The 20,361-nt window shown below is 49.5% G+C and overlaps 1 protein-coding gene across 4 annotated transcripts in view; it reads right to left on the bottom strand.

Annotated features, from left to right (window-relative positions):
• Positions 1-20,361, bottom strand: part of TLCD4 (TLC domain containing 4) — a 114,940-nt gene that overhangs the window by 57,880 nt on the left and 36,699 nt on the right. For all 4 annotated transcript variants that reach the window (XR_016350266.1, XM_089780539.1, XM_089780540.1 and 1 more), the window contains exon 3: positions 1,613-1,702. Coding sequence is in view for 3 of the 4 variants with exons in the window: in XM_089780539.1 (XP_089636665.1) it covers positions 1,613-1,702 (90 nt within the window). In the remaining variant the exon portion in view is untranslated. The remainder of the gene's footprint in view (positions 1-1,612; positions 1,703-20,361) is intronic.

Genomic DNA, 20,361 nt, shown 5'->3' with positions numbered 1-20,361 from the left:
AGAGCCTAACCTCCTCCCAAGACCCTCAATCCTTTGTTCCAGTCCAGAGCCTGCAACCAACACGCAACTCCTTCCCAGATCTTGCACTCTTCTCCCACCCAAACGCCTTCTCAGAGCCTTAGACAGGTGGGGGGAGAGAATTTGACTGGGGGATATATGGGCTCTGCGCATTCTGGGCATCACTGAAATTTCTGCAGACTTGCTGCGCCTGCAGGAACACTGGGGTTCAGAAGAGCCTTCTCTGTAATGGCCACTAGAAGTAATACCAATAATCAGTTTATGCAAAATAAAAATACTTAGCACTGTATATCTTCAAAGTGAAATTCAGATTTTGACTTGATCCATGAAGGTGATTTCCACTGAAGCCAAGGAAAATCAAGGAAGATAAGAATCTTACTGGACAGAGCCCTAAACAGTTATAATAGTACCCCTGTGAGGACACAGTGAAAGTATTATCCCATTCTTACCAATGAAAAAAAATAGAACAATGTTAAGGGAAATGCACAAAGCCACATAACAAATCAGTGGCAACGGTGTGTTTAGAACTCCTAACTTCATAGCACTCTGTTCTGTCCAGTACACGAGAGCATATTGTATTATATGACTCCTCTGTAAACAAATGAACCATAAAAAATGCAGATTTTTGTTCTGTTCTCTTAAAACCAGATGAAATATTGTTTGCATTTAAGTTTCATCAGTTTTCCATGTTGTGATTCAGTTTAAAATAAATGTATGGTGGAAAGACAAGCTAAGGCTTAAAAAAAAAAAGCATAATTATACAGGTAAAACCAACAGTACTTCTTGTATGGATACAAAGAAAAGGAAAAGTCACTCCTAATAAAGGGTAACAGCTTCAACTTTCTCCTAACAATCTCATGAATCAAATCAAACCAAAAAAAAATCCTGTATTACTTTGCAAAAGCCTGATGTAGGGGGAAAGGACACCAAAGACCAAAACTGCTAAATTTATTTTCTTTTGGGTTTTTAATTGCAATGCAGGAAGACCTAATAAGTTTGAGAAACTACTGGAGTAGCTGAAGCATTTAACAGGGATAGAACCTCTGCTCCACTGCTATTGATAAAAACCTTTTGGGGGAAGCTGAAGAAAAACTGATATATTGTCTTCATTTTATTAAAAAATATCTCATCTAACTTTTGGTCATATTTTTCCCATGCACACATCCTGAGTGTGCACTATATCTTCCCTGTTTCAATTCACAAACAAAATAGTAAATAGATGCAAACACTGATGTTAAATTTGCAATCTTATTGACTGTTTAGGGTTATATTTTCAGAACTGTGCATTAAAATTGGAGATTGAATTTCCATTCACAATTCTGAGAAATGTGTGTCTAACTGTCCGTATTACTTTGTAGAAACTGTTATACGGTATGCTTATAATGGCATTTTAATTGCCAAAACAATTTGGATTTTACTAGATAGTCAGGACAGACATATAAATGGTCCCTCCACATTTTAAAAGAAACTGAATAATCATCTGGTTAGATAGCCCTCTAACATGATAGCAACACATGGAGACAAAGATGGGAAAATGGGAAACAGAGAAAAAAGTCATATCCTTAAAATGTCAGTTTGATATAACTTGTCTTACCAGACATGGTCAGCATTAACAGCGTCATCATATAATAAGATATAAACACAGAAAGCACCAACCACCAAGGCATGGAATGAGGATACTGTCCTGAAAAAAGAAATGCATATTTCATTTGTTATTGTCATTCTGAATACCACAATTTAAAATATACCATCTTGCACTGAAGATGGTATACTTCCAAGGAAATTTTGAATGACATACAGAAGTTCTTATATAAGGACATTTCATTTTTATATTTCATCTATCAGCACATAGAAGGACTTGCTTTTAATACAGACCGAAAAAATATACATAAGGAAGAAGGGGAAATATTTTTCTTACAATCAAGGCTTCATTTTTTAAAATAACAAAGTAGTTAGAACATAAAATTAACATACCTTGATAGATGTCTCATTTACGGACACTTATCTGAAAAAGTAAATTCTTTAAGCTCTGTAAGTTGATTCTTCCAGTAGTGTTCAATTTGTTAAATGAACCAAAAAGCAACTTGTACTTTATTCTGACTTCAAATTGGTCTTTATATGCTATATTACAGGAATTCTGTTTGTAAACATCGCATTTAACAGCTGAAATGCTTTTTTATTCTTATTTTTGTTTTTTTAGGTGGGACAGTTATTAAATAGAAACTCTAGTAGTGACAGCTTCACAGAGGAACTGTCTTGTGCATATAATCCAGAAGCTTCTGGCTCTCAAAGAACAAAACTGATGAATATCACAGGTGAGAATGTAACTGGTACAGAGTATTAATTATAATGCTTATTTTGACACACAGTTTCATCTTCAATCCAATTAAACTCACATATTCCCTCCTCTTCATAATGACTTTAAAGATGGCTTTGGAAGGGGGAACAGCAGCAGCTAAGCTAGGACAAGTGCCTCTAAATTTCAAGTTGGATATATTACACAGAAGACAGCATAATAAGGAGTGTATAGCTCAAAATGTACAAATTTTGAAACTACTCATTGTTCATCTAAAGGCAGATTTAAAACAGCGCACAATAAAGGTTCAAATTAGCGGTTTAGTTAAGACAGCTAACTCAAAGTGAAAGGGGCACTGTGATCGATGCCGGTAACTCTATTTTCATGAGGAGTAAAGGAAGTCGAAGGGAACCAACAAAAAACACAAAATCTTCATTTTTGTAAGACCCGCAAGAAAAACTAGAGATTAGTACTTCCTTTTCTAAATCAGTTGCTAACATTAACAAAGACATTACCACAGCTGTGCAAAGACTGTAAAACAGCACCCTAAAACATATTTTGGCATGATGGAACTATGCAAGATGACATCATTATTTAAATAAAGCCATCTTAATTCCAACTGTATAACGTCTCCAATGGTGAAGTTATTAAAACAACTTTCAAAAAGTAGCATTCATTAATACTAACAGTACTAACAGTGTTAACAGTGTTAACAGTGTTAACAGTGTTGGAGGATAGTCAATGGGGGTATGTCTACACTACCCCGCTAGTTCGAACTAGCGGGGTAATGTATGCATACTGAACGTGCAAATGAAGCCCGGGATTTGAATTTCCCGGGCTTCATTTGCATAAGCCGGCCGGCGCCATTTTTAGATGCCAGCTTGGTCGAACCCCGTGCCGCGTGGAACGAGGCGTACAGATAGTTCGGAATGGCTTGCTAGTTCGAACTATCTAGCCCGGCACGGGGTTTGAGCAAGCCGGCATTTAAAAATGGCGCCAGCCGGCTTATGCAAATGAAGCCCGGGAAATTCAAATCCCGGGCTTCATTTGCACGTTCGGTATGCATACACTACCCCGCTAGTTCGAACTAGTGGGGTAGTGTAGACATACCCTGGCTTAGGGTATGTCTACACTACAAAGTTAATTTGAAATAACAGCAGTTATTTCGAATTAACTTTAATAGCGTCTATACAGCCAAATGCTATTTCGAAATAAATTCGAAATACCGGAGCACTTGTTTCGAATTTGGTAAACCTCATTCTACGAGAAATAACACCAAATTCAAAATAGTTAATTCAAAATAAGTGCTGTGTAGACAATTATTTCGAATGAGGGGGCCTCCAGCCCTTCCCAGTTTCCCCTGATGGCCACTCTGGGCCAAACCAGGAAAACTCCTCTCCTCTCCCCCAGCCTTGGGGCCCTTAAAGGGGTAGACTCTGGCCACTGGGCCCGTGCGAGAGCCAGGCCTGCCAGCAGCCACAGACCCTCAGCCATTGGCCACACAATGGCAGGCAGTGGCAGCCAGCCATCCCCTGCCCAGTCCCCCAGCACTCAGGGGCCAACCAGGGGCCGTAGACTGCACACACTCACCTGCACTGGTGCGGAGATCATGGACCTCATTGAAGTGTGGGGGGAGGCCCCTAATGTCCATGATCTCCGCACCAGTCGGAGGAATGCCACCGTCTATGGCTGCACAGCGGCCACCATGGCCCGCAAGGGACACTGGCACACCCAGAAGCAGGTGCGCCTGAAAGTTAAGGAGCTGTGGCAGGTATACATCAGGGCCACCAGGGGCAGCGCCGCTGCCACCTGCCCCTACTTCCCCACCCTCGACCGAATCCTGCGGGGCGGGGCGGTCCGCGCCAGCCCGGGGGGCAGTGAGCTGCGAGCTGAGGGCCCTGACCCGGGCACAGCAGAGGGGCCACCACCAGTGGTCCCAGCACCGGAGTCGGCAGGGTCGTCCAGGGAGGCCATACCAGGTAAGTGCCAGCACTGTCCCCTACCCAGGGGGAAGATGGGGAGGGAGACCAGGGACTGCACGCGTGGGGCATTCCTCCCATGGATCATGCAGCCACCTGTGCACATGCGGGCACGTGCCGTGCCACCCTTGGGCAGGTGGCTCCAGCTGCGTGCGACACAGGGGCCATGGCCTGATACGCACACATGTGTGTGAAGAGACCCGACACGCTCCCGACCTCGGGGCAGGACACAGCAGGGCGCCCTCACTTCACATGCCCCCTCTACACAGGGGCAGGGGACATCTCCCCCCCATCCCCGCCCCGGCCGCATTATACACAGCACAGGGGCACGGGTGCAGTCTTGGGGCAGCTCCCACTCTCAGCCAGAGCCGGACATGCCGACCATGGCCTCTGTGCAAGCACATCGGCTCGGACGGTGCAGGGCATAGTCGCCCTCACCTCGCGGGGGGGGCTGTGAATCATCCAGTGTCCCCAGGGACAACTGACCACTTCTCTTTTTTCTCTACAGCCGCACCAGCTGCTTGTGCAGGGCACACCACCCTACCCGGGACATGCTCCTGCACCCGGGGCCTCAGCAGGACCACCACCATGCGGCAGGGGTACAGAGAGTAGCACCTGCAGGCCCTGCGAGCCCAGACCCGGATCATGGAGCAGCAGGCACAAGACAACCGGGAGTTCCAGCGGGAGCTGCTTGCCCAGGATTGTGGCATCTGTCACCATCTGCAGGCCCTGGTACACAGCGTGCTGCCCCGTGTTGGTCCTGTGCCTGCTGCCCACCCCCCAGCTACTGTTCCTCCTCCCACTCCTGCCCCCCTCCCACATCTTCCTCCTCAACCTCCACACCCTCCTCCTCAACCTCTGCACCCTCCTCCCCATCCCCCGGGGATGCCGAGGCCCCCTCTCCCACGGTGCTGGAAGGCAGTTGGCCCGGCAAGACCCCCACCCCTGAGCACTGAGCTTCCCCTCCCCATTTTTCCCCTTGCTTCCCCTTTCCAGCTCCCTCCTCCCAGTTTTCCCCCTCCCCTCTCCCACTCTCTCTCTTGCCCTCTCCCGCCTCCTTTCCCCCGTCTCCACAGAGGTTCAGCCCCCCATTGTGTTAAATAAAGACAGTTTCTATTTTTGAAAATACGTGTATTTTATTTGACATCAGGAAGGGAGGGCTAGGGAAGGGTAAGTGGAAGGATGAGAGGGAGGAATGGGGCACAAGCCCCCAGTGGGGCAGACCGGGGAGATTGTTAGCGCTCCTCAGGGTGGAAACTCTCCCGCAGGGCCCCCTGTATCGTGACAGCCCCTCGAAGGTCTTCCCGGATGGCAGCCTGCAGACAGTGCAGCCAGGCTGCTGGCAACATGTCCATGAGATGCAGCACAGTTCCCAGGGGCAGGTCTGGTTCCATGTTGCAGAGTGCTGTGGTGTCCCAAGTGAGGGCAAGCAGATCACGCTGAGACACAAATTCTTTACTGTCCTTCAGCAAGGTAGACCAGCAAACAGAGAAACCTGAGAACTGTCTGTCCGGGATGGGGGGTCGGGTCCCTTTAAGCACAGACCTCGAATAGCCTGAGGCAGCAGATCCACACACTAAGTCCGACCTTTATGCCCTGCTGGCACTGGTTCCGGCCAGCCTTACCTTAGATTCAGGGTCCACTCAACGTGGACACGCTATTTTGAATTAGAAAAAAGCTATTTTGAATTAGTTTTTGTGTCTAGATGCGTTATTTTGAATTATCTTATTTTGAATTAACTAATTTGAAATAAGTTAATTCGAAATAGTGCTATAGTGTAGACATACCCCTAGAGTAGTGTTACAGATGCCTTGCAATACACTGGTCAAACACAAAACCAAGGAGTCTTAATGACTTTTGGACGACAGAAACTACATGAAGAATGTAAAGAGAAAGAAAAAAGTATGCTGCACTGGTCAATGCCCAGACAAACAAGGGCCAGATATTGAGGCGGGGTGAAAAGTGTGCAACTGGTACAAATATAACCAGCAATACAGGAAGCAATACAGGAAATTATGTGATGAACTTTAAGGAAAAGGGTAATTATTGGAACATGGAATATACAAACAGTATATCAGCCTTGAGAACCTGATGAACAAGTTGAAAAAACATGAGTGGGAAAACATCAATCTATGTCAAACAAGATGAGTCTCTAAAGGAGAATTCTACCATGATAAACATAGGATATTGACATTGGGAAGGGAAGTTTGTGAATATTAGGACAGAGCTGTATTGTACTAAACCCAAAGGCAAGCTAGGGTCTCATATAGCATTTAATCCAATATCTTCTCATATGCTGAAGGTGAGATTTGGAATCAAACTTGGTACTGCTACAATGGTACAAATACACGTGCTGATCTCAATAGTTCCCAAGGAAGAAATTGAAGAATTTTATCATGATCTACTGAAAACAAGACATTTCAAGACATGTTATTGATTAGGTGGGAGATTCATGCTAAAGTAAAAGAAGACTGGAATTCCTGGGATGGAGCAATAACCATATATGGAATAGGTGAAGAAAACAAGAAAAGAAAGACTATTAAGGCTGTATTTACACTACAGCTTATATCAGCATCATTTATGTCTCTCAGGGCTATGAATATACCACCCCCCTAAGCAACATAGGTTACACCAACATAAGCACCAGTGTGAACAGCCCTATATACAGGGGAGAGCTTCTCACACTGATATTGCAATTGCATCTTTGCTAACATGGCTTTATTATGCTGTTGGGAGAAAGCTCTCCAATCTGCATAAAGCATCTTTACTAGATGTACTACAATCCTGTATGTGTAGACAAGCTCTAAATCTCTGTGTAAGAAACAACCTACTGATAACAAACAGCCTATTGTAACAAAGAAAGCTGTAGAGAAAGCAGACGTGAATATCACTGTAAACTGGAAAACTTCATGCCAGCACTTGCCAAATCTTTTGGCCTCAGCCATGCATTGACAAATGCATTGCTGGAAACTAGTCAGTTTTACCTGTGCTTTAGAGTATCTTTAAAATGGGTATTACATTTGTAACAATGTGTTTAGAGTTTATGAAACACTGGTAAATTGCTGAATGCCTGAATCTCACATAGTATATTTAGCACAAAGTATAAGGTTATATTTAAGTTTTATAACTCTAAAAAATAAATGTTTACTCCGAAACTGTCAAGCTGTCAGGAGAATTCATCTCCTGCTCATCAAAACTAAATATGGGACATTACATTACAAAGACTTTGTTATTTGCCCCCATCACAAGGGTTCATCCCATCAGCATGAATTCTGGAAGAATGAAACAAGTATAGCTAATAAGAATTTTTTTCCTCTCTTGCTTTTCCTGTTTGAACGATGACTTGGCCAGAGCTATGAAATAGAAACAAAGATCCCCAGGGTCAACCTAAAAGGCTTTCAGAGAATAGATTACTAAAATTCTGTTATCATTTGTACATATAAAATGTTATAGCTCTCTCTTTTCTTTTTCAGTTAATGAAACTTTAATTAGTTTCTTACGTGAGTAGCTACAAATGTTGTCATTGATGAGCTATCTAAAGACACAAATTGACCTGAGACTGGGAGAAACCTGAATATTTTGTGATCTTTGGTGTATAGCAATGAGCTATCATTGAATACAGCTTGCCCGGGTGGTGAAACAGATTGGAAAGCCCAACGGGACTATCTGTGACTCTAAATATAGATTTTCCCCAATTTGAGGCCTTTGCCCTGCTTCTTGAAAGTCTACCCCCTGATATTGGCACTCGTGGTTGTGAACCACTCCATACAGCATGACAATCACTCAATGGGTGATTAAAGAACATGATAGACTTTACACTTGTGATCACAAGTGGAAATCAATTGATGTTGTACAGACCATTTGTAGTTGATCATATTAGTATTGGCATCAACTGAGTTGGGAAAAAAGTGCCAAGAATTAAGATATATGATGTGGGTAAATTCAAAGTGACTAGTCTGAGGAATAGATACAGAGAAGCCATGCAGAAAATCATCATACATCTGGTGAAATAATAAATGAATATTGAAGAGGAATGGAACAGTATAAAAAATGGGATTACAAGAATGGCTAACAAATGTTGAGCTATAGAACCAGAACAAAGAAAGAATGGTGAAAAATTGATAAACTTCTGACTACCAGAAGCTGGGGAGATGAACCATACCAAAATGGACCTGTTCTGTACACTTCTCCTGATTCTCTGGCACACGTGCTGGCAGACAGGATACTGAGCAAGATGAACCCTATTTTAAAGCAATATGGCAGCTCTGATGTCCTTATTACAAATAAGAACCACCTTGGCAATTAGTACTGTTTTGTGGTTATTGCTCTGTTTTGGTTTTATATACCAGAATTTGCTGGATGGCATGTGTATTTGCACCCAGAAGCGTATCAGAGGACCAATATATTACTGAGAGCTCCCTAAAGGATCTACTTCTTCAACTCAGAGGTAGGCATAATGCCTTCAGTGGTAGCACTGAAAAAAAAGGAGATAGTAAACTGGGCCTTCAGATGCAGTTCCTACACATTATTTTAGTATGTACCCTATGTATTAGTCACAGACATTCCTCCCCTCCTCTGCCCACATGTAGACTTCTGTCCTTTAGCTATGTCCTAGCCCTGCCCATTACATTTGAAATATTTGTGCTATTGGTTCCAATAGTTCTCCCTGTCCTAGAGATCAGCAAACCAACAACTAGGCCTGGAGCACTTTCTATGTAGTGATGTTGATAAAGTAGGAAGAAGAAATTACTCACCCTGTGTAGTAACTAGTTTGTCAATATGTGAAACCCTATTGGGTGCTCTAGTTCAGGTGTAACTATGCCCCACACGTCTTTGGTCAAAGATTTTCTGCCAGCAGAAAATGGGAAGGAGGAGGAGAAGGGCATGTAAATGGAGCACTCTATGCGGACACATTGTACAGGGTACAAGTACACATTGTACTTCTTCTTAAAATAGTGTCCCTATTCAGTTGCTTCACTTCAGCTGACTTCCAAGTAGTATCTCCAGAAGGAGGAAGCTTCTGAATGTATTCCAGTACTAAGAACAGAACTGCACTACCAATTGCTACATCAAATCAACATGGACCAAGGCATAATATTTGTAGAAAGTATGTATTGAAGATCACGAAGCATTTCTGCAAATCTCAGATATTAGAATGTCCTGGAATAAGACCACAGACATTGATTGTGAACTTGTAGAATGGGCCTAGCAGTAGGCTGGGCACTGATGATCTCTTAAAAATGAAATACACTCAAAAATTTACCTCACTAGTCTCTGAGAAAAAATAGTGAATCCCTTAGATCTGTCCACAATGAAGATAAATAACTCAGGGTATGTCTACACTACAAAGTTAATTTGAACTAACAGACGTTAGTTCGAATTAACTTTGATAGGTGCTACACATGCAAACAGCTAGTTCGAACTTAATTCGAACTGGCGGAGCGCTTAATTCGAACTAGGTAAACCTCATTCTACGAGGACTAACGCCTAGTTCGAATTAACTAGTTCGAATTAAGTGGATACACAGCCCTCCCCAGCTTTCCCTGGTGTCCACTCTGGGCACCACCAGGGAAACTCTTCTGCCCCCCTCCTGGCCCCGGAGCCCTTAAAGGGGCACGGGCTGGCTACGGTGCCCGTGCCAGGTGCAAGCCTGCCAGCACCCAGACAGCAGACCCTGCACCTGGCACGGCTCGAGCCGGCCACCCACTGCCACCCAGCCCTCCGCCTCTTCCCGGGACCAGGCTGGCGGCTCCCGGGAGCCTGCCCAGGTCCGCAAGAGGCGGGTGCCCACCTGGTCTAGTGCAGACATCGTGGACCTCATCCACGACCTCCGCACTAGGCACAGGAAAGTGGCTGTCTAGGGCACAATAGCTGCCAGCCTGGCCACCCAGGAGCAGGTTGGTATGAAAATCAAGGTGGTCCAGTGAGACCCCCGACCCTGAGCCCTGAGCTTAGAATGGCTGTACTGGGTCAGACCAAAGGTCCATCTAGCCCAGTAGCCTGTCTGCCGACAGCAGCCAACACTAGGTACCCTGGAGGGGATGGTCCGAAGACAATGACCAAGCCATTTGTCTCGTGCCATCCATCTCCAGCCTTCCACAAACAGAGGCCAGGGACACCATTTCTATCTCCTGGCTAATACCACTCCATGGACCCAACCTCCATGACTTTATCTCACTTCTCTTTAAACTCTGTTCTAGTTCTAGCTTTCACAGCCTCCTGCAGCAAGGAGTTCCACAGGTTGACTATTTGCTTTGTGAAGAAGAACTTTCTGTTGTTAGTTTGAAGCCTGCTACCCATTCATTTCATGTGGTGTCCTTTAGTCCTTCTATTATGGGAACTAATGAAGAACTTTTCTTTATGCACCCTCTCCACACCACTCATGCTTTTATAGACCTCTATCATATCCCCCCTCAGTCTCCTCTTTTCTAAGCTGAAAAGTCCCAGTCTCTTTAGCCTCTCTTCATATGGGACCTGTTCCAAACCCCTGATCATTTTAGTTACCCTCCCCTCTTCCACCCTCTCTCTTCCCCTCTCCCACCTTTTTTTCCCAGTCTCCCCGAGTTTTGTTCAATAAAGAGAGTTTCTATTTTTGAACTCACGTGTCCTTTATTTTGTACATCAGGAAGGGGGGGCTGGGGAGGGGTAAGTGGAAGGAGGCGAGGGAGGAATGGGGTACGAGCCCCTGATGGGGAGGACTGGGCTGGCTCTGCGGGCTTCTCGGGGTGGAAACTCTCCTGAAGCCCCTTGATTGACCCCCCTCCGGATGGCAGCCTACAGCAAGTTCAGCCGGGCTGATGGCCGAGTGCTGTGATGTGCCGAGTGTGGGCACTCAGGGCACTCCAAGCCAGGACTGCTTTGCAAGCGGGGAAACCCTGAGAACTGTCTGTCCGGGGTGGGGGTCAGGTCCCTTTAAGCACAGCCCTCGGCTAGCCTGAGACAGCAGCTCCACGCTCTAAGTCCTAACCTGATGCCCTGCCGGCACTGCTTCCGGCATCCTTAACCTCAGTTCATCCTTAACTCAGTGTGGACATGCTAGTTCGAATTAGCAAAACGCTAATTCAAACTAGTTTTTTAGTCTAGATGCGCTAATTCGAATTAGCTAAGTTAGTTCGAATTAGTGCTGTAATGTAGACATACCCTTAGGAACTTTTCAAAATGTCTTGGGGTATGTCTACACTACTGCACTATTTCGAATTAACTTAATTTGAAATAGTTAATTCGAATTAAGCTAATTCGAAATAACGCATCTAGACACAAAATCTAATTCAAAATAGCATTTTGCTATTTTGAAATAGTGCGTCCACACTGATTGGACGCTAAATCACATTTAAGGGCAGCTGAAACTGGTTTCAGCAGGGCATCAGGTCAGTAGTTGCTTTTTGTGGCTGCTGTCTGAGGCAATCTGAGGCTCATGCTTAAAGGGACCCCCGGGACGACCGGTTCTCAGCTTTCCCGCTTGCTTGCCTACCTTACTGAGGGACAGCAAAGCGTTTTCCTATCTGCCTCCTTTGGTCACTCTCATTTGGGACACCACAGCACTCGGCACTATGGAGCCAGAGCCGCCCCTGGGCACTCTGGTGCTCATGTTGAATGTCTTGCTGCAAGCCTGGCAGCAATTGCTGGAGGCTGCCTGGCACCTTCTGCTGCAGGCCAGCCCCTTGGCCCTCTCCCTGCCCCCCCTAGGGGCCACGGTGGAGCGGCGCTCAGATGCCAGCGTGCCCCGCAGCATCTGGTGTCTGGACACCAGCAGCAACTGGTAGGACCACATTGTTCTGGAGTGCTGGGGAGTCCAACAGTGGACCCAGAACTTCAGGATGAAGAAGGACTCCTTCTTCGAGCTCTCCGAGTGGCTCGCCCCTCCTCTACAGTGATGGGACACATACATGAGGCCCACCATTCCCCTCCACAAGCTGTTGGCCATCACCGTCTGGAAGCTCTCCACGCCAGATAGCTACCGATCCGTCGGCAACCAGTTTCGCGTAGGGAGATCCACTGTCAGAGTGGTGCTCATGCAGGTATGGCAGTCACCGGCCACTGGGCCGGGGGGGGGGCTGCAAGGAGGATATGGGCTGCCCCAGGGAAAACGGGGGGGAGGTGTAAGTGCCTTCCCCAGGAGGGTTCGGTCTGTCCCAGCCTGACCGCCCACGGTGGCCAGGATTACAGCGGGGGTTGCTCCTGGGAGTGGGGCGCGGAGCAGCGGCAGGGAACGAACACTCCCAGCCACCTGGGCACTGCAGTGACCCTCGGTTTTTTGTCTCTTTGCAGGTGGTCAAGGCCATCAACAGGGTGCAGCTCTGCAGAGTTGTCCGCCTCATCGACCTGGATGCGGTCATCCAGGGGTTCGGTGCCCTGGGCTTCCCCAACTGTGTGGGGGGGGGGGGAGAATCGATGGGACGCACATCCCCATCCATGCCCCGGACCACCAGGCCTCCCTCTATATCAACAGGAAGGGGTACTTCTCCGTTATCATGCAGGCTGTGTCTGATCACCGGGGCCAGTTCACAGACATCAATGTGAGCTGGTCCGGCAAGACACACGACGCTGCATGCCAGGACTTTCTTCCCTGACCACCACATCAGGGTCAGGGGCGTGGACATGCCAGTGTGCCTGCTGGGGGATGCGGCCTACCCCGTACAGCCCTGGCTGATGAAGCCCTACACGGGACACCTCATCCCCACCCGGCAGGCCTTCAATGCCAAGCTCAGCAGGGCTCGCATTGTGGTCGAGGGGGCCTTTGGCCAACTGAAAGCCCGATTTAGATGCCTCCTCACCCGCCTCGACCTCTCCGAGCACAATGTTCCACACATGGTGGCAGTGTGCTGTGTGCTCCACAATTTATGTGAGAGGAAGGGGGAGGCTTTCCTGCCAGCCTGGATGGCAGAGGCTGACAGCCTGTCTGGTCAGTATGCACAGCCCCACATGGCTACCAGACGGGAGGCCTTTTGGGGGGCTGTCCACATCCGAGAAGCCCTGCGGGAGAGCTTCCAGGCGGACGAGGACTGAAGTCCCCCTGGCGTGCCCCACTGGGGCCTTGTGCCTTACATTCTACTCCCACCTCCTTCCCCTTTCCCCTCTCTAACCCCCTTTCCTGATGTACAATAAAAACACCTGTGTTGCCACAAAAAACTCTCTTTATTTAACAAAACTGGGGTGGGGGGAAATGAGAGGGAGAGGGGATGGGGGAAACCTGGGAGGAGGGAGCTGGAAGGGGGAGGCAAGGGGGGGAAGGGAGAAGGGAAGCTCAGGATTGGGGGTCTTGCCAGCCCTCCTGTCTCCCAGCACTGCGGGTGCTGGGGCCTCGGCGTCCCTGTGGGGGAGTGGATATGGAGGGTGGGACAGGAGCGATGTCGGGGCCGGAAGAAGCGGGAGGTGGAGTAATAGCTGGGACGGCCGCAGGGGCTGGAGCAGAAGGAAGCAGCATTCGGTCCACCAGGGTCTGCAGGTGCTTGCGGAGGGCACGGCCCTGCTCCCGCAGCTCCCGCAAGTTCTCCCACCGCAGCTGCAGGCCTTTTTGCACCCACTGCTCTTAGCTGTGGACCTGCCATCCCTGTAACCACAGCTGCTGCCTCTGGTACTCCTCCTGGTTGCGGGTGTGCCTGCTGGCCCAGGTCCGGGTGGATGTTCCGGGTGGGGTGGTACGCCCTGCACTTGCAGGTGCTGCGACTGTGGTGAAACAAAAGAAGTGGTCAGTTCTCCCTGGGGACACAGTGGGTGAAACCCAGCCCCTCCCCCCCCCCCCCGGCAAGGCGAGGATGGCAGGTCTCCACACTATCACGTCCTGCTATCCCTGGGAGTGTGAGCTGGCCCAGGACTGCACCCCAACCCCTGTGCTGCCTATAGTGTGGTGTGTGGGGGTGGGGGTGGGGGCGGGGAGATGTGCCCTGCCTCTGTGTAGAGGGGGCATCTGGAGGGAGGGCAGCGTGCAGTGTCTCTCCCCGGGGTCAGGAGCCTGTCATGTGCCTTCACACATAGATGCACATGGGGAACAGGTCAAGGCCCCTGCATGGCATCCAGCTGGGGCCACATATACTAGCTGGAATGGCAGACACACAGATTGCCGCTTGCTCCATGGTCGGCGAGGCCCACGCGCTCAGTCCCTGGGTTCCCCCTCCCCCTCCGCCCAGCATAAGGGGACCGTGATGGCACTCACATGTGGCGGCCTCCCCAGCCTCAGATGAGGCTGCTGATGGACTGTCCGGTACAGCTCAGGGGTCCTGGGTTCAGGGCACGCTCCCTGCAGGCTCCTGGCTGCCATCCTTCTCCTCTTCCTTCTCTTCCCCTGTGTCAGCGGCAGGGACCTCTGCCCTGGGGTCAATGATGACCGGGGGGCACAGACCGTCTGACCCCCAGGATGCGGTCCAGGGCCTCGTACTGCGGGCAGAACTCCTGGTCAGCCCCTGGTTGGGAGGCCCTGGCATAGGCTTACCGCAGTTCTTTTATTTTGCTCTGCACCTGCTCCTGGCTGCACATGTGGCCCCTGGTGGCCAGGCTGGCAGCCATGCGGCTGTAGACGGCCGCATTCCTGTGCCTAGTGTGGAGATCGTCGGCATTGAAAGTCTCTCCCCAAACCTCAATGAGGTCCACGATCTCCACACTAGACCAGGCAGGCGCCTGCCTTTTGTGGCCCTTGGCAAGCTCCTGGGAGCCGCCAGCCTTGTCCTGCGGAGCGGTGGAGGGCTGGGTGGCAGCGGGTTGCTGGCTCATGCTGTGCCAGGTGCACAGTCTGCTGGCTGTGTGCTGGCAGGCTGGCAACTGGCACCGGCACTGTGGCCAGAGTGTGCCCCTTTAAGGGCTATAGGGCTGGATGGGGAGCAAACAAGTTTTCCTGGTTGTGCCCAGAGTGGCCACCAGGGCTCCCTGGGAAAGGCTGGAGGCCCCCTAATTCAAAATAAGTGTCTACACAGCACTTATTTCAAATTAGCTATTTCAAATTTGGTGTTATTCCTCGTAGAATGAGGTTTACCAAATTCGAAATAAGTGCTCCAGTATTTCGAATTTATTTTGAAATAGCAGTTTATTTCAGCTGTTTATAACAGCTGTTATTTTGAATTAACTTTGTAGTGTAAACATACCCTTGGTCTTTTCTCAAAAGAAGGCCAATGTTCTTCTGACATCTAAAATATGGAAAGAAGCCCCCTGTCTTCAACTCTATGATTTTGGGAGGGGGCGGAATTGGCTAGTCTGGTACAGATGAAATTTGGATGATACTTTATGTAGGAATATAGGGTATGGACATGAAGAACCCTTCTTTTAAAAGACCACAAAGGGAAGATCTGCCATCAAAACCCCAATTTCTCTAACACTTTGAGCCAATGTAATGACTACTGAAAAGGTTGTCTTCTTAGGTTCAGTAAAAAACAGGTCTCCACAGGTTCAGACTGGGATCTTATGAGAACTTTGTGAGCTAGATTAAGGACCCAAACCAGAATGGGAGTCTTTATTTGAAGGAAAAAAAATTCCAGTTGTTTAATAAGCCTTACCACTGTAGGTGAGAAAACACAAAGAACCCTTCCCTTGGATCAGGAGGCAACTGAAGCAGGTAAGGATATCATATTGTCTCAAACAGGTTGGGACTATTAATCTTAGCTTTGTCCTGACTGATCTTGTTCAATCTTCCTTAGAATTAAGGTGTTGGGGAAAGCATGAATTAAAGGTCCTTCCTCCAAGATAGGAAGAAGACAGGGAATGGAAGCCTAGAACCTCTTCTTGAGCACAATAAGCCCTTCCTGGTTTTTGGCAGTAGTGAAGAGCTCTATTTTTGGGCATCCCCATGTTTGAAATATGACATCTGAGATTTCTGGATCCAATTCCCACTTATCGTCCTGGGAGAAATGCCTGCTGAGGATATTGACTCTGCTGTTCCGCTCTCTGGGATGATACATTGCCAAGACATGTGATGAACTATGCACCAATTCCATAATGTATTGCTTCATGCACAGAGAAGCAGATGTGGCTCCACTTTGCTGGTTCATATGAAAAATACAGGCTATAATGTCTGTCATGACCCTGTTAGGGATGTGAGGGTATGTCTACACTACAGCGCTAATTCGAACTAAGCTAATTCGAACTAGTGCATCCAGACTTAAAAATTAGTTTGAATTAGTGTTTTGCTAATTCGAACTAGCATGTCCACACTGAGTGGACTCTGAACCGAGGTTAAGGATGGCCGGAAACAGTGCCGGCAGGGCATCAGGTTAGGACTTAGAGTATGGAGCTGCTGTCTCAGGCTAGCCGAGGGCTGTGCTTAAAGGGACCCGACCCCCACCCCGGACAGACAGTTCTCAGGGGTTCCCCACTTGCAAAGCAGTTGGAGTGCCCTGAGTGCCCACACTCGGCACATCACAGCACTCAGCCTGCGGCAAGTGCAGCCGGGCTGATGGCTGCCATCCGGAGGGGGGGTCAATCGAGGGGCTTCAGGAGAGTTTCCACCCCGAGGAGCCCGCAGAGCCAGCCCAGTCCTCCCCATCGGGGGCTCGTACCCCATTCCTCCCTCACCTCCTTCCATTTACCCCTCCCTAGTCCCCCTTCCTGATGTACAAAATAAAGGACACGTGTTCAAAAATAGAAACTCTATTTCACAAAACTGGGGGGGGGAATAAAACTGTGGAGAGATGGGGGAGAGGAGAGGGGGGAAACTGGGAGGAGGGAGCTGGAAGGGGGAGGCAAGGGAAAGGAGGGGGAGGGGAAACTCAGGGATTGGGGTGGGGGTCTCGCCAGGCCAACTGCCTCCCAGCACGGCGAGGGAGGGGGCCTCGGAGTCCCCGGGGGGATGGGGTGGAGGGTACGGAGATTGAGGTGGGGGGTGTGGACATTGAGGAAGAGGGTGTGGGGGTTGAGGAGGAAGAAGTGGGAGGGAGGGCAGGAGTGGGAGGAGGGACAGAAGTTGGGGGGCACCATGCTCTGCAGCAGGGCCTGCAGGTTTGAGTTCAGCCCTCGGACCTCAGCCAGCTGCTCCTGGCAGAGCTGGAGGTCTGCCCACATCCAGGCCTCCACTGTGCAGTGCAGGGCTTGCAAGGACCCCAGGTGCTGGTCCCAGTACTCCTGCTCCGTGGTGGTGGTCCGGAGCAGGCCGCGGGTGCGAGAGCATGTCCCGGCCGGGGTGGTGCGCCCTGCACGAGCAGCTGGTGCAGCTGTAGAGAAAGAAGAGAAGTGGTCAGTTCTCCCTGGTGACGCAGCGGATGATACCCAGTCCCCTCCGTCCCCCCCCATGACATGAGGGCGACCATGCCCTGCACTGTCAGAGCCACTGTGCTTGTACAGAGGCCATGGTCAGGATGTCTGGCTCTCCCCGGGACTGGGAGCTGCCCCAAGACCGCGTATAGTGTCCCTGTGCTGTGTATAGTGTGGCCGGGGTGGCAGGGCGGGAAGGGGGAGATGTCCCCTGCCTCTGTGTAGAGGGGACATGTGAAGGGAAAGCATCCTGCTGGGTCCCGCCCCGGGGTCAGGAGCATGTCAGGTCTCTTCACACATGCATGTGCCTATTGGGCCATGGCCCCTGGGTGTCACGCAGCTGGAGCCACCTGCCCAAGGGTGGCATGACACGTGCTCACACAGGTGTCTGCGTGATCCGTGGAAGGCATGGCGCACGCGTGCGGTCTCTGGTCTCCCTCCCGCCTCCCCCCCCCCCCCCGAACTACTTAATTCGAACTACTTACCTGGTACGGTCTCCCTGGACGACCCTGCTGACTCTGGTGCTGGAACTGCTTGCGGTGGCCCCTCCGGTGCGCCCAGGTCAGGGCCCTCCGGTCCCGGCTCGCTGTTCCCCAGGCTGGCATGGACCGCCCCGCCCCCCAAGAGTCGATCGAGGGCGGGAAAGTAGGGACAGGTGGCAGCCCCTGCTGCGGCGCTGCCCCTGGTGGCCCTGACGTATGCCTGCCGCAGCTGCTTTACTTTCAGTCACACCTGCTCCTGGGTGCGCCTGTGTCCCTTTCGGGCCATGGCAGCCACTATGCGGCCGTAGACAGCCGCGTTCCTCCTCCTAGTGTGGAGATCATGGACGCTGGGGGCCTGCCCCCAAACCTCAATGAGGTCCATGACCTCCGCACTAGTCGAGGAGGGTGCGTGCCATCTATGGCCCCTGGATGGCCCCTGGGTGCTGGGGGACTGGGCAGGGGACGGCTCACTGGCACTGGCTCCCTGGCTCATCCTGGGGCCACTGGTTCGGGGCACAGACTGCTGGCAGGGTTGGCTGTGTCAAGTGCCGTCTGGCCACAGTCTACCCCTTTAAGGGCCCGGGGCTGGGGGAGAGGAGAGGAGTTTTCCTGGTTGTGCCCAGAGTGGCCACCAGGGGAACCTGGGAAGGGCTAGCCTCCCACTAGTTTGAATTAAGGGGCTACACAACCCTTAATTCGAACTAGTTAATTCGAACTAGGTGTTAGTCCTCGTAGAATGAGGTTTACCTAGTTTGAATTAAGCGCTCCACTAGTTCGAATTAAGTTCGAACTAGAGGATCGCGTGTGTAGCGCCTATCAAAGTTAATTCAAACTAACAGCTGTTAGTTCGAATTAACTTTGTAGTGTAGACATACCCTAAGAGTTTAACCATTGTAACCAGTTAACCAATAAGTATCAGCTTAGCAGTTCTGGATGCAGTTAAACTCTTCTGCGCTGCTGGCACATGCCGTCCCTTATCCCCACTCTCAGGAGCCAGCTGCTTTTCCATGCTGTGGACTTTGTAGTCTAAAGCTTATACTGCAGAGCCTGCCAAGTTGCCTCCCCATGAGCAGAGCCAGCAGCTGAGAGGCAGCACATGCTGCTTATTGGTTAACTGGTTAACGGTTAAACTCTTACATCTCTATCAGGGATATAAGTTGGCTCCTGTCACAGAGTAGCTGCCAGCTCCACTCCTAGAGAACATGCTGCTATCCCATACTGCGGGCTCTGCAATATCAGAGCCTGAGTGTGAGGCAACAGCTGTCTCCCTGGAAGCAGGGCTGGCAGCCAGAAATTAGTGCATGCTGGGAGCCAGCTTACCCCTCTGTCAGGGAGCCTGCTGCCATCTCACACTGAAAGCTCTGATATTGCAGAGTCTATAGCACGGGGCAGCAGCTGGTTCCCTGGGAGCCAGTTTTTAGTATAAGCTGGCTCCCAGCTTATATCAGCTCCAACTGCTGGCCCTGCTCCCAGGGTGCCAGCCATCTGTGCTGCAGACTCTGATATATAAGCTGCTAGGATTTTAATAGTTACACAGTTACTTTTTTAAAATCTAGACCCTGATAGAGTTCCTTTTGATAAGAGGCAGAAAATGGAGACAGACTTTTCATAACTTTCTTAGGTTCCAAGAGGTTGATAGGGCAATTAGCCTCCTGAGGTGACCATCTGCCTTGGACTGCTTGAGCACTGAGTTGTGTCCCCTATCCAAACAGTGATGGTCCATCATTATGGTGACTCCCAGGCTATGTCTACACTGCAGAGGTTTTCTGGGATACCAGAGGTATACCAGAGGTATCCCAGAAAAACTCTGCCACATTCAGGGAATGCGTCCGCTTGTCTGCTTTTTTTTTTTGCAGAAGAGCAGACACACTCTTTTGGAAGCCCTATCTTCTTCCTCCCATGAGGAAGAAGGGAGCTTCCGAAAGAGGAGGCTTTTCTGAAATTTGGCCCAGTATAGATGGACCAAATTTCAGAAAAGCCTCTTCCAAAAACACTATCGGAAAAAGGTACGCAAATTGCAGAGCGCAATTTGCGTACCCTTTTCCGATAGATCAGTGTAGTGTAAACATAGCCTCAGTAATGGCCAAAAAACCCACAGAATACTAATGCCAACATTATGGTGATTTTTCTACCAGTTTAGGAAATCTGTCACTTGTTTATCTAAGCTGTATCTAAGCTGTATCTCGTGGAACTACCTAGTCCGTGCCGCGTGTAGCCGTGCGGCACGGAGTCCGCACTAGCGGACATTTAAAAATGGCGGCGCCCGGCTTTATGCAAATGAAGCCCAGGAAATTCAAATCCCGGGCTTCATTTGCAACTCCAGTTGCCTACATTACCACCCTAGTTCGAACTAGGGTGGTAGTGTAGACATACCCTGAGGTATGGGAGTAATACAGATGCCTCCTGACCAACA

This window comes from Pelodiscus sinensis, chromosome 9 (assembly GCF_052426305.1).
Source record: "Pelodiscus sinensis isolate ZL-2025 chromosome 9, ASM5242630v1, whole genome shotgun sequence".
Lineage (NCBI taxonomy): Eukaryota > Metazoa > Chordata > Testudines > Trionychidae > Pelodiscus > Pelodiscus sinensis.
The sequence above is the reverse complement of the archived record's forward strand: the minus strand, read 5'-3'. Positions and strand labels throughout refer to the sequence as shown.